We start from the raw sequence: 14178 nt of genomic DNA, 5'->3' as shown, positions 1-14178 counted from the left end.
AAACTTATTGAGACTAATAAGCCAACAAGTAACTTTTACATTTCTTTGTGGCTATGGTGCACAGAACCATTGGCAGAGAGGAAAAGATTTTGCCATTTCAAGTGTCCCTGGTGAATGAACAGCCCACAGATAATACATTGTTTAGGCAATAGTGGACTGGCTCATCAAATTCAAATTTGCTACTTACATTATCTAGAGAGTATAATATAATGAGAATAATTTATATTATCTTTATTTAAAAAAATGAAGTTTATATCAAGATGCAATTTGAGCAAAAGTAAAAGTGCTTATGAAAACATTTTAAATGGCCGGGCGCTGTGGCTCATGCCTGTAATCCCAGCACTTTGGGAGGCCAAGGCGGGCCTTCGATATCGGGAGATCGAGACCAGTCTGACCAACGTGGAGAGACCCCAACTCTACTAAAAATACAAAATTAGCTGGGTGTGGTGGCACATGCCTGTAATCCCAGCTACTAGGGAGGCTGAGGCAGGAGAATTGCTTGAACCCGGGAGGCAGAGGTTGTGGTGAACCGAGATCTCACCACTGCACTCCAACCTGGGCAACAAGAGCTAAACTCCGTCTCAAAAAAAAAAAAAAAAGAAAGAAAGAAAACATTTTAAAATGATAATTTTAGTGAGATATAATTCACCTACCATAAAATTCACCCTTTTAAAGTAAAAAATTCAGTGGGTTTTTTTTGTTTTTTTTTTTTTTTAGACGGAGTCTTGCCCTGTCACCAGGCTGGAGTGCAGTGGTATGATTTCGGCTCACTGCAACCTCCGCCTCACAGGTTCAAGTGATTCTCCTGCCTCAGCCTCCCGAGTAGCTAGGACTACAAGCGTGCACCACCACGCCCAGCTAATTTTTGTATTTTTAGAGATGGAGTTGGAGTTTCACCATGTTGGCCAGGATGGTCTCGATATCTTGAGCTCTTGATCTGCCCACCTCGGCCTCCCAAAGTGCTGGGATTACAGGTGTGAGCCACCGTGCCCTGCCTTCAGAACATTTTTATCACCCTAAAAACAAACCCTAGGCCAGACATGGTAGTTCACGCCTGTAACTCCAGCACTTTGGGAGGCCAAGGGTGGCGGATCACCTGAGGTCAGGAGTCCGAGACCAGCCTGGCCCACATAGTGAAACCCTGTCTCTACTAAAAATGCAAAAATTAGCTGGGCGTGGTGGTGCGCACCTGTAATCCCAGCTACTCAGGAGGCTGAGGCAGGAGAATCACTTGAACCTGAGAAGCGGAGGTTACAGTGAGCCGAGATCACACCATTGCACTCCAGCCTGGCTACAGAGCGAGTCTCCATCTCAAAAAAAAAAAAGAAAAGAAACCCTACAGTCTTTAGCAGTCACTCCCAATCTGTCTTCCCCCCAAGCCCCTGGTAAAATTAATCTGCTTTCTTTCTGTACGGATTTGCCTATTCTGGCCATCTCATATAAATGGAATCATGGGCCAGGTGCAGTTGGCTCACACCTAAAATCCCAGTGCTTTGGGAAGTGAAGGCAGGAGGATCTCTTGAGGCCAGGAGTTTGAGGTTACAGCAAGCTGTTACTGCGCTGCTGTACTCCAGACTGGGTGACAGAGAGAGACCCTGTTTCTAAATAAATAAATAGTTTTAAAAAATAAATGGAATCATGCAATGTGTGACCCTTTGTGACTGGCTTCTTTCACTTAGCATAATGTTTTCAAAGTTTATCCAGGTTGTAGCATGTTATCAGTATTTCATTCCTTGTTTTTTGTTTTTGTTTTTGTTTTTGTTTCAGACAAGGCCTTACGCTGTCACCCAGGCTGGAGTGCAATGGTGCGATCTCACTGTAGCCTCAACCTTCCTGGCTCAAGCAATCCTCCCACCTCAGCCTGCCACGTAGCTGGGACTGCAGGCACATGCCATCACGCCTGGCTAATTTTTGTATTTTTGGCAGAGACGGAGTCTCGCTATGTTGCCCAGGCTTGTCTCCATCTCCTAGGCTCAAGCAGCCCTCCTTCCTCAGCTTCCCAAACTGCTAGGATTACAGGCCTGAGCCACTGCGCCTGGCCCATTCCTTCTTATTGATGAATAATATTCTATTTTATGGATATATCGTGTTTTATTTATCTATTCATTGGTTGATAGACATTTGGGTGATTTCTACTCTTTAGCTATTATAATACTGCTGTGAACATTTGTGTACACATTTTTGTGTGGGCATATGTATGCTTTATTTTCTCTTAGGTGTGAAATTTCTGGGTCATTTGGTAACTCTACGTTTAACATTCTGAGGAACTGTCAACTTATTCTCCAAAGTGATTGCACCATTTTACACTCCCATCAACAACCTCTAAGAGTTCCGATAGTTCCATGTCCTAGCCAACACTTGTTATTGTCTAAGTATTCACTCATTGTGGTTTTTATTTGCATTACCCTAATGACCAATGAGGTTGGTTATCTTTTTTTTTTTTTTTTTGAGACGGAGTCTCGCTCTGTTCAGCCCAGGCTGAAGTGCAGTGGTGTGATCTCGGCTCACTGCAAGCTCCGCCTCCCAGGTTCACACCATTCTCCTGCCTCAGCCTCCTGAGTAGTTGGGACTACAGGCGCCCGCCACTGCGCCTGGCTAATTTTTTGTATTTTTTTAGTAGAGACGGGGTTTCACCACGTTAGCCAGGATGGTCTCGAACTCCTAACCTTGTGATCTGCCCGCCTCGGCCTCCCAAAGTGCTGGGATTACAGGCGTGAGCCACCACGCCCGGCAATGTTGGTTATCTTTTCATGTGCTTATTAGACATTTGTATACCTTCTTTGGGGAAATGTTTATTCTAATCTTTTGTCCATTTTTTAATTGGGTTATTTGGCTTTTGTTGTTGAGATGTAAAAAGTTTTCAAAACTAATGAAATATTTTTCTAATTTTTTTTTAAGGCTGGGAGTGGCATGCACCTGTGGTCCCAGCTAGGAAGGAGGCTGAGGTGGTAGGATGGCTTGAGCTCGGGAGATGGAATGCACCACTGCACTCCAGCCAGGAAGTGTAATCGTTAGTTTTATGTGTCAACCTGGCTAGGCTATAGTCCCCAGTTACTCAATCTAACACACTAATCTAGGTGTTGCTGTAAAAATATTGTGTAGATTTGGTTGACCTATACAATCATTTGAAGTTAAGTAAAAGAAATTATCTTTTGTAATTGGTGGGCCTCACCAATTGGTTGAAGGGTCTAACAAGCAAAACAGGTTTCCCTGAGAAAGAAGAAATTCTGCCTGTGGATTGAACTGTAGCCTCAGCCCCAGCCTGAGAGTTTCCAACTTGCTCTGCAGACTTTAGACTCGCCAGCCCCCTCAATCATATAAGCCAATCCCTTAAAATAAATCTCTTTGTATATGTATATATCTCCTACTATTTCTGTTGCTCAGGAGAGCCCTGACTAATGCAGGGAAGAAGAGGATGTCTTCCTTCCATTAACTCCCAGTTTGAATCAATTGGAAACACCAGGTTTGGGAATGAAGGAGGAAGGCCTGGCAGACAAGGAGATCTGAGGGGAGGGTGTTGAGAGCCTCCCGTCTAGAGGAAATGGTACCCCATGTCTAGAGATGGGGGGTGGTGAAAATGTTCCCTGAACAATACTCCATCTGGATCATCAGATGAATAAGGACTTCTAGAAACTGAAGTTTAATCACTGTTTTCTTTATTCTTTGGTTTTTGTTTTTTTGAGACAGAGTCTTGCTTTGTTGCCCAGGCTGGAATGCAACAGCGCGATCTCAGCTTACTGCAACCTCTGCCTCCTGGGTTCAAGTGAGTGCCTCAGCCTCCTGAGTAGCTGAGACTGCAGGTGCGCACCACCACGGCCAGCTAATTTTTGTATTTTCAGTAGAGACAGGGTTTTGCCATTTTGGCCAGGCTGGTCTTGAACTCCTGACCTCCGGTGATCCACCCACCTCGGCCTCCCAAAGTGCTGGGATTACAGGTGTGAGCCACTGCGCCCAGCCTCTTTATTCTTTATCTCATCTTTGCGATCTCTAGTTTTGAGATGAAGAGCTTTCTTTCAGCCTCCTGTACTCTCAGCTAGTGATCATTAGCTTTTAATTCAAGGGAAATAACTTGGTTTTGAGAAGAACAAATGATCCTGTTGCGCTTTGCTACAAGGTCTTTGACTTGCTTTCTGAAGGTCTTCAGCTCTTTATAACAGGCTCATCTTGGCATTTGCTTCAGAACTTTCCTCCTCTTGCTCCAACAATGACCTTCCCAGACAGATCATTTCTCAAGAGACGGCCCTGCTTTGTCTTGACAAAGTTCAGTCACTTCATTTCCTCACTGCAGAAGATTTTGATCTGCACTTTCAATCGAGGTTTGCTCAGCCTGAAGATTTTTTACCTGATCTGTCTTGGCTTTTCTGTTTTCTTCTTTAGCAATGTTGATGTAGAATTGATTTTTCTCCCATCTGGGATGTTTAAATGTACACTTGACTTTTCAACATCAATTTCCTCCTGGCTCCTCTTGTCTGGTCATAAATACTGTCTTCACCTGCAGATGCTAAGTTATTACCCATGTTCTCTTCCCCAAGGGAAGCTGTCACATCTTTTATCTTTAGGCCAGGCATGGTGGTATGCACCTATAGTCGTAGCTACTAGGAAGGCTAAGGCAGGAGGATTGCTTGAGCCCAGGAGTTCAAGGGAGCAGTGAGCTATGAGAGCGCCACTGTACTCCAACCTGAGAAAAAGAGATCTTGTCTCAAAATAAACAAACAAACAAACAAACAAACAGAAAAATTCTGCTGCAAACCAAGATTACTGTTAACACATGTAGTATCACAACACACATTAACTCTCTCCCATTGATTCCCCAGGAGAGTAAATCTTAGTCTTACATTGTCAGATACTTCTCCATAGAACTTTGTTGCAGTGGGCCAGGCGTGGTGGCTCACACCTGTAATCCTAGCACTTTGGGAGGCCGAAGCGGGTGGATCACTTGAGGTAAGGAGTTCGAGACCAGCCTGGCCAACATGGTGAAACCTTGTCTCTACTAAAAATACAAAAATTAGCTGGGTGTGGTGGTGCATGCCTGTAATCCCAGCTACTCAGGAGACTACTCAGGAGGCTGAGGCAGGAGAATTGCTTGAGCCTGGGAGGCAGAGGTTGCAGTGAGCCGAGATCACGCCATTGCACTCCAGCCTGGGCAACAGAGTAAGTGAGAGTGTCTCATTAAAAAAAAAAAAAGAACTCTGCTGCAGCATCTTCTAGGTTTGTCCGTGGTACAGATTCGTGGCGGAGGTTGCAGTGAGCCAAGACCCTGCCACTGCACTCCAGCCTGGGTGACAGAGTGAGACTCCATCTCAGAAAAAAAGAAAAGAAAAAAAAAGAACAAATGAATGAGGGAGTGAATGAAGCCATCATTTGTCATCTATGAAGATTTATATATAATACTTTGTTGACTTGACAGATAATTCCTTTAGGAAAACTTAAAACTCCTTTCAGAACTCAGTGTAGGACGGTGGAGAGAAGACGAGGTGGTGGCAACTCTGGCCTGGGTTCCTCTCTCCCTCTTGCCCCACCCCCCACACCCACTCTTGCCACCCCCACTATGAGACTGAACAAATTGCTGAACATTTCTAAGTCTCCTTTCCTCTTCTGTAGGTGGAGAGAGCACTGCCCTCCTCATGTGAGTGTTGGGAGGATTAGGAGGATGACACAGAGCTCAGCAGGTAAGGGCTTCACTACCTTTTAGTGAACTTCTTTATTCCATTATCCAAGACATTAGCAACTCTTTCTGTTAGTCAAATGTTTGGTTATTTTACCCAGGTTGAGCCAGAGCTCAAAATACGAAAATAAGAAAATAAAATAGCTGCTATAAACTTAAGAAAAAAAAGAAATAAAACCCTTTTTACTGCTAGAAATAATATGTCTAGTAAACAGAAGAGATTCTAGTAAAAACTGCAAGAATTAATAAGAGAATTGGGCAAGGTGACTGCATATAAGATAAGTATAAAAAGCAAAAAACCGGCTGGGCGCGGTGGTTCACAGTTGTAATCCCAGCACTTTGGGAGGCTGACATGGGTGGATCACCTGAGGTCAGGAGTTCAAGACCAGCCTGGCCAACATGGTGAAACCCCGTCTCTACTTAAAATACAAAAATTAGGGCTGGGCATGGTGGCTCACGCCTGTAATCCCAGCACTTTGGGAGGCTGAGGCAGGTGGATCACAAGGCCAGGAGATCGAGACCATCCTGGCTAACACGGTGAAACCCTGTCTCTACTAAAAATACAAAAATTTAGCTGGGCGTGGTGGCATGTGTCTGTAGTCCCAACTACTCGGGAGGCCGAGGCAGGAGAATTGCTTGAACCCAGGAGGTGGAGGTTGCAGTGAGCCAAGATTGTGCCATTGCACTCCAGCCTGGGTGACAGAGTGAGACTCCGTCTAAAAAAAAAAATTAGCTGGGAGTGGTGGCAGGCACCTGTAACCCCAGCTACTTGGGAGGCTGAGGCAGGAGAATTGAGAATTGCTTGCACCTGGGAGGTGGAGGTTGCAGTGAGCCAAGATCGTGCCATTGCACTCCAGCCTGGGCAACAAGAGTGAAACTCTGTCTCAAAAAAAAAAAGCAAAAAACCTGTGTTTTTTTTTTGTTTGTTTTTAAAGAAAACTTTACAATGAGGAATAAAAAGCAGCCACAGACTGTTAGCTCCCCTTCCCTCCATTCCCTTTTCTGGAACACTGGCCCCCTAGGCCTGGTTGGTTGAGCAGATTTTCATTGCCTTTATATGTTTGGTTTGGGACAAGGTGTGGGGTTCTTGTTAGAGGCTATTTTATCTGGTGATTCTTGTCATTCTCAGCAGGAGTGCTCAATGCCAAAGGCTGCTCTATCATACTTGGAAGCAAAAGTGTCAATCTCTTTTTACTCTTAAAATGAATACCTGGAAACAAAATGGTGGTGGGGATTATACTTATGATAGCAACCAAAACTATGAAATACTTCAGAATACATTTTCTTTAGAAGAGTATTGAACCCATAAAAAGAAAACCACGGCTGGGCGCGGTGGCTCACGCCTGTAATCCCAGCACTTTGGGAGGCCAAGGCAGGTGGATCACAAGGTCAGGAGATCGAGACCATCCTGGCTAAAACGGTGAAACACCATGTCTACTAAAAATACAAAAAATTAGCTGGGCGTGGTGGCGGGTGCCTCTAGTCCCAGCTACTCGGGAGGCTGAGGCAGGAGAATGGCTTGAACCCGGGAGGCAGAGCTTGCAGTGAGCCGAGATAGTGCCACCGCAGTCTGGCTTGGACGAAAGAGCGAGACTCCGTCTCAAAAAAAAAAAAAAAAAAAAAGAAAACCGCAAAATCTTATTAAAAGATATAAAACAAGATTTGAATGAATGAAAAGACACATCATGTTTTTGTATGAAAAGATATAAATTCATAAAAACTCTTTAAAATTACTATATAAATTTCATGTAGTTCCAGCTAGAATATTAAATTTCTTTTTTAAAAAAGAATTGTCAAAAGTATGAAAAATAAGAACAGAGGAGACCTGTTCTCCAGAAATCAGGATTGATCAGAAAACCAGTGTAATCAGAGCAATTGACAGCAGAGGCTGCTAGTCTATCCTCAGTATTCATTCTTCCTTAGAACCCTAGATCTACATGTGGGTACATAGCCACTTAGAATAAAGACCACATCTCCTAGCCTATCTTTGAACTTAGTGTGGCTATGTGAGTAAATTCTGGCAAATGAAATACTGGCAGAAGTGTCCTGTGCAACTTCAGAAAATGTCCTTAGAGGGAGAGAGACATCTTTCTTTGTCCCTTTCACCTTCTGTTGGTTGGAAAGCAGCCATTTTGGCTGGAATTGGAGCAGCCATCTTGGACTAGGAGAGAAAAGCTATATGTTGATGGTGGAAGAACAACAAGACAGAAGGAGCCTGGGTCCCTGAAACTGTGGAAGAGACCCAGGACTTATCTCTGGACTTCATTTATGAGAGAGAGAGAAATAAACATTTATTTAGTTTAAGCCACTATTTCTTTATTTTTTCTGTCAATCACAGGCAAACCTGATTCTAACTGATATTAAATTTGGCACCTAGAAAAAGACTACTACAAGTGACAGAACCTAAATGCTTAATTAATGAATGCAGGTGGGTGGCAGATGGCAGACTCAGACATTGCTGACTGGGAAGCTTGTGATCCTTGTTATGCAGTGGTCAAACATTTGATCAAAACTTTGTGTTTCAATTAGCTATTATTGTGTGGCAAACCACCTCCAAGCTTAATAGGTTAGAACAACAAGTGTTTTATTACCTCTCACCATTCTGTGGGTTGACCGTGATCGCTGGGTGGTTCTTCTGGATCTCACAGGGGTATTTCATGAGGTTACAGTCAGATTGAAGCTGGGAATGAATATGCAAGTTGGCCTCATTCACGTGTGTGGCCCCAGGATGGCCAAAAGCTGTGACCTTTCCTTCCATGTGGCTTAGCCTGGGTATCACAACACGGCGGCTGGATCCCAAGAATGCGAAAGTGGAAGACCTTCTTAAGACTTAGGCCTAGAACTGGCAAGTGTCGCTCTGCCACATTCTATTGGTTAGAGTGAGTCACAGGCCCAGCCCAGATGTAAAGGGAGCATACTACACAAGGCTGTGAATACTGGTGACATGGCTCTCTGGGGACAATCTTCAGACAACAGCTACCTCACCTTGGAAGGCAGATCGTGGACTGACTGAGGTTGTAGCAATGCAATGCAGCCATGTAGAAATGATAAGGAAATTCAGGGCCGGGCGCAGTGGCTCACATCTGTAATCCCAGCATTTTGAGAAGTCAAGGCGGGTGGGTCACCTGAGGTCAGGAGTTCGAGACCAGCCTGACCAACATGGTGAAACCCCGTCTCTACTAAAAATACAAAAATAGCCGGGTGTGGTGGCACATGCCTGTAATCCCAGCTACTCCAGAGGCTGAGGAATTGCTTGAACCCAGGAGGCGGAGGTTGCAGTGAGCGGAGATTGCGCCACTGCACTCCAGCCTGGGCAACAAGAGTGAGACTCTGTCTCAAAAAAAATAAAAAATAAATGATACGGAAATTCAGAATGTTCCTGTTTTCTGGCTTCTTCTTGCTACTTTTAGCAAGTCCTGTGAGAGAGAAAAATCAAGCTAGAGTTAGCTTCTTTGCATAGCTTTGCTAAGGGAGGAACTCTTTGCTATAACCTATAATCTGGGTTGATTGAGAATCCTGTAATTTTGAGTTCTGCAGACTTGAAAAAGCCATTGCTTCTGCACTGAAGCAGTTATAAGTGGTAACTGCAAAGTGGTAGCCTTAGCAGGAATTAAGACTGGTGCCCTCTTTAGAAAAGCCGTGAGCCTGTTGGCAAAGAAGGAATTAAGGATGGTGCTTTCCCACTCAAGCCGGTTGTTTCAGATGGCTTGAAGAAAACCATCATTAAGTTTGGGGAATGGCTGGTAGTGAAAGATCAGAGTTTTCAGGCTTGGAAACCATGTCTAGATAAGATTTTTGGCTACAGTTATTCACGTTGGAACTGACCAGAACAAAATGGATTAAAGGCCTATGACATTCTTGAAGGAATAGTGCTATCAATGAAACCCCAAACTCTGCCTGCAAGAGCCTGTGACTGCTCAACCCTCAAAACACTCCTTGGGCTCTCAAACCTGCCCCAGCAATAAGTGAACTTGGGTGCCTGTGAATTTCCCAAGAAGGGAACATTCTTCATGGATGGCTTGTGTGCTGCTTCTCAGCAATGTGGCCCATCTAGGAATTAAGTGAGGGCTGTTGACTTACTCATTAGTTTAACCAAATGCTTCCATGTACCAGGCATGGGGTTAGTCCTGGGGTTGCAGTTGTAAAGGGAGGAGCAGCAGCTGAGAGTTTAGAGGGGGTGGTGGTAGGACCCCTACCCACTCAGACTCATCATCCACAGCTGTGTCTCCTTGGGGAGGCCTTTTGAAGGGATCCAAAGGCCCCACCTCTCCCGCTGTTGCTGATCTCACTTCTGGGTATCCTGGCTGCACCAGCTTCCTTCTATGTCCTAGATATGTCAACTTTGTTGGATTTCCCAGCTCATCCCTGTATCTGGGTCTGCCATTGACATTTGCTAATACACTGGTTAAATAGGTTGCATGGGTTGGAGGGACTCATGACCCTGGTGCCCTCAGACAGATTATCCCCAAGATTGGACTGTGCAAGGCAGTCGCTTGCAATCTATTAAGCCATGGCCCTTTTATTTTATTTTACTTTTTTTTCTGAGACCAGATCTTGCTCTGCCACCCAGGTTGGAGTGTAGTGGTACAATCATGGCTCACTGCAGCCTTCACCTCCCAGACTCAAGTGATCCAGCCACCTCTGCCTCCCAAGTAGCTGGGAATATAGGCATGTGCCACCAATGCCTGGCTAATCTTTTATTTAAACTTTTTTTTTTTTTTTTTGTAGAGATGAAGTTTTACTATTTTGCCCAGGTTGGTCTCAAACTCCTAGGCTCAAGCAGTCCTCCTGCCTTGGCCTCCCAAAATGCTGGGATTACAGGCATGAGCCACTGTGCCCATGCATGGCCTTTTTACACAGTGCAAAAAACTCCACGTGCCACCCAAGCAACCCATTCCACATTCAATGACTGGTGATAACAGCAAGCATGTTTGAGATTATGTTTTTAGTTTTATGCTTTAAAAGTAGGGGTATGAATAATTTAGACACGAACTCTAGTCTTCTAGTCATAACATGGCACAAATCCCAACTCTTTATAGATAAATATGCCTGATCAGGAGGAACTCTCAGAAACAGCCTGTATCAGGCAGGGCTTTTGGTTGTACACACAGGAAGTTGGGTCTCGCTTAAGCAAAAAGTATGTTCTCTCTCTCTGCACCTGGTCTTCCTGTGTCTGCTTCATTCTCTCCTACCTACCAGCCCTAGGAGAAAAAAAATCCCACAGAAGGATACTGATTGGCCCAGCTTCTGTCATGTGCTTATCTTCTGTTTGTTTGTTGTTGTTGTTTTTGAGATGCAGTCTTGCTCTGTAGCCCTGGCTGGAGTGCAATAGCGCAATCCCAGCTCACTGCAACCTCCGCCTCCCAGGTTCAAGCAATTCTCCTGCCTCAGCCTCCCAAGTAGCTTGGATGACAGGTGTGTGCCAACATGCCGAGCTAATTTTTGTATTTTTAGTAGAGACGGGGTTTCACCATGTTGGCCAGACTGGTCTCAAACTCCTGACCTCAAGTGATCCACCCACCTTGGCCTCCCAAAGTGCTGAGATTACAGGCTTGAGCCACCTCGCCCAGTCTGTCATGTGCTTATCTTCTAGCCAATGGGCAGGTCCTGTTTCCTACAAAAGGTTAGAAGGGTAGGAAGGGCTGCTGGGAGGACTTAAACAATAGCCTATACATTTGAGCAGAGACAGCAAGGCTCCAGGGAGCAGAACTTTACTGAGAAGGAGTTACTTGAATGGCTACTTTGGTTATGTAAATATAGCATAAATTGATACCAGTGTTCTGGGAGAAGGGTGATACAGGCGTCTGGTGTCTTAAAGAAGACCTTTCCTCTTACCCATTGATCTGGTCCCTGGGAAGGAAGTAGAGAACTTTACATTTCAGCCAATGAGCCTCCCAGAAGCATTGAGGTCATATTGCTATAACATTCTTGGTTGATCTGGTACTAGCTGAGCCTGCAGGAAAAGACGCGAAAGGCCTCGAAGTCTCTCGCTGTAAGGAATACTGGAAACATAGCCTTGCTTATGCTCAGCTCATGGCTCCCTCCAGAAAGAATGAATTTCTATGTTTTGAGAATACATGCAGTGACTGAACAGGAGAAAGGAACTCAGAGAATCCAGCCTGCTCATCTGGCTGGGGGCAGCACTCAGCAGGAGGGCCTGAGTTGGAAGAGCCCCTGTGGTCTGTTCAGGGCTGTGAATCAGCCATGGTCCAGGGATCCTTGCACTTGGTGGAATTTGGGAGCAGGACTATCCTCTTTGTGTGAAATACGCCTCCAGAGTTCTTGGACAATTCTAGGTCTGGTGACCAAGAGAGATATGCCAAAACCCCTGCTATAAAACAGAGGTAAAACAATTGACCATATGATCCAGCAATCCACTTCTGGGGATACACACACACGAATTGAAAGCAGGGACTTGAACAGATATTTATACACCCGTGTTCATAGCAGCATTATTCAAAATAGCCAATAGCTGGGAGCAACCCAAGTGTCCCTCAATGGACCCCTCTTCAGAATAATGCTTTCTTTTGTTTTGTTTTTGAGACTGGGTCTCACTATATCACCCAGACTGGAATGCAATGGCAATGGTGCTATCATAGCTTCACTGCAGTCTTGATCTCCCAGGCTCAAGTGATCCTCCTGCCTCAGCCTCCTGAGTAGCTGGGACTACAGGCATGCACCACCACGCCTGGTTAATTATTATTATTATTATTTTTAGTAGAGACGTGGGTCTCACTATGTTGCCCAGGCTGGTCTCAGACTCCTGAGCCCAAGGGATCCTCCTGCTTTGGCCTCCCAAAGTGCTGGGATTATGGGAGTCAGCCACCATGCCTGGCCCAGAAGCATGTCTTTAAGTATGAAAAACACATAGGATTAAAAAGTTTGGAAGTTGATCATGCAAATGGGGTCATTCTCATGAGACCCAACTAAAACACAGTCAAGAAGCCAGGGGGAGAAAACACTCAGGACACATTACATTGCACTAGAATATAATTCCCTGCAAGCCTGGCTGCTGAAACTGCCTGCTATAACCTGAGACCAGCTTGATCTATAACTGCTGAGATAACTTCCTGAAACTCTAGGACTAATTTTGCCCACCGCCATCCCTTACCAACCAGAACTTGCCAACTCCCCAGAACCTTCCTTGTGCCAAGGAACTTTCTCAGAGAGCAATATGTAACATTTCTCTTTTTTTATAAAACCTCCAACCTTCTGTTTGCTCTTTGATCATACTAAAGAGCACACAGTCTGCATGCATGCCCCAAATTGCAATTCTTTTTTCTCAAATAAAAATTTAAATTTAGAGATTTGTCTCTACTTATTTATTAATTATTATTATTATTACTATTATTATTTTGTAGAGATAAGATCTCCCTGTGTTGCCCAGGCTGGTCTCAAACTCCTGGGCTCAAGCAATCCTCTGGCCACCTCCCAAAGTATTCAGATTACAGGCATAAACTACCAAGCCCAGGCCGTCTCAACATTTTTATTTTGACTTCAACAAAAGAAAACTAATATGACTGAAATTTAATTATCAAGCTATTTTTTTTTTTTTTTTAAACTTAAAAAAAATTTAATGATACATATTGATAGAAATTATTCAGTTCTCCTGTGAATGCAGCATCCAAGGATATTCTCCATGTTCATGGCTCCCAGCCCTTCCCTCCAGGCTGACGGGGCAACTTGAGACCCACCAAGCCAGCAGACTCCTCCATTGAGCGCTCACCCTTGCCATGAAATTCCTGATGTAGGGCCACATGTTCCCGGATGCTACGCAGGAGGCAGAGATAGGTGGCAGCTTGGAAATGAAGCTCATGTTGGGCTCTGCACAACTTTTCACTGGTGACCCGATGTGCACGGAAAGCCTTCACAAGGTACCGATAGGCCGCGGTGTCGCGATAGGGTCGGCCGGTGGCCGCGCTCACGTAGCGCAACTCCCGCAGAAGTCCTCGAAAAGTGTGCGCCGGCGACCCTAAGGCCGCCATTTTCCTGTCCTTCCTATCAAGCTATTTTTAAAAACATACTTGAGATATAGTAACGTATGTGCTTCACACATTCAACAACGAGACCTAGCAGCAGGTCTGATAAATCCTAATTTTGAAGGAATAATGAGTATGAAGGATATTTAAAGATATCTGGAACAACTGTAATGTAGTGTGAAAATAGCTGTGAATTCTGTTAATGACATAGTCACAGTTACTACTAATACTACTGCAGTTGGTTGTCGACATTCGTAATAGAAGGAAATGCTAATTTTCATTATAGATGAGAAAAGAAAATAACTTTTATCTGAGGAATGTGAGTTCTTTTAAATTATCAGATCCAGGGAGACATTAAAATGAGACAGCAGGCCCAGCGTGGTGGCTCATGCCTGTAATCCCAGCACTTTGGGAGGCCGAGGCAGGCGGATCACTTGAGGTCAGGAGTTCGAGACCAGCCTGGCCAACATGGTGAAACCCCGTCTCTACTAAAAATACAAAAATCAGCTGCACACTGTAATCCCAGTTACTCAG

At 44.6% G+C, this 14178-nt stretch overlaps 1 protein-coding gene across 1 annotated transcript; it reads right to left on the bottom strand.

Moving 5' to 3' along the window:
- Window positions 1–13207: 13207 nt before the first annotated feature.
- Window positions 13208–13681, bottom strand: LOC100452627 (protein FMC1 homolog). Its single transcript, XM_009246821.3, has one exon. The coding sequence runs from the start codon at window positions 13648–13650 to the stop codon at window positions 13309–13311; it is 342 nt and encodes a 113-aa protein (XP_009245096.1). The 5' UTR covers window positions 13651–13681; the 3' UTR covers window positions 13208–13308.
- Between the last annotated feature and the right edge of the window lie 497 nt (window positions 13682–14178).

The sequence above is a fragment of the Pongo abelii genome, chromosome 9 (assembly GCF_028885655.2).
Source record: "Pongo abelii isolate AG06213 chromosome 9, NHGRI_mPonAbe1-v2.0_pri, whole genome shotgun sequence".
Classification (NCBI taxonomy): Eukaryota; Metazoa; Chordata; class Mammalia; order Primates; family Hominidae; genus Pongo; species Pongo abelii.
Note: the sequence above shows the minus strand (reverse complement) of the source record. Positions and strands in the feature narration are given on the sequence as shown.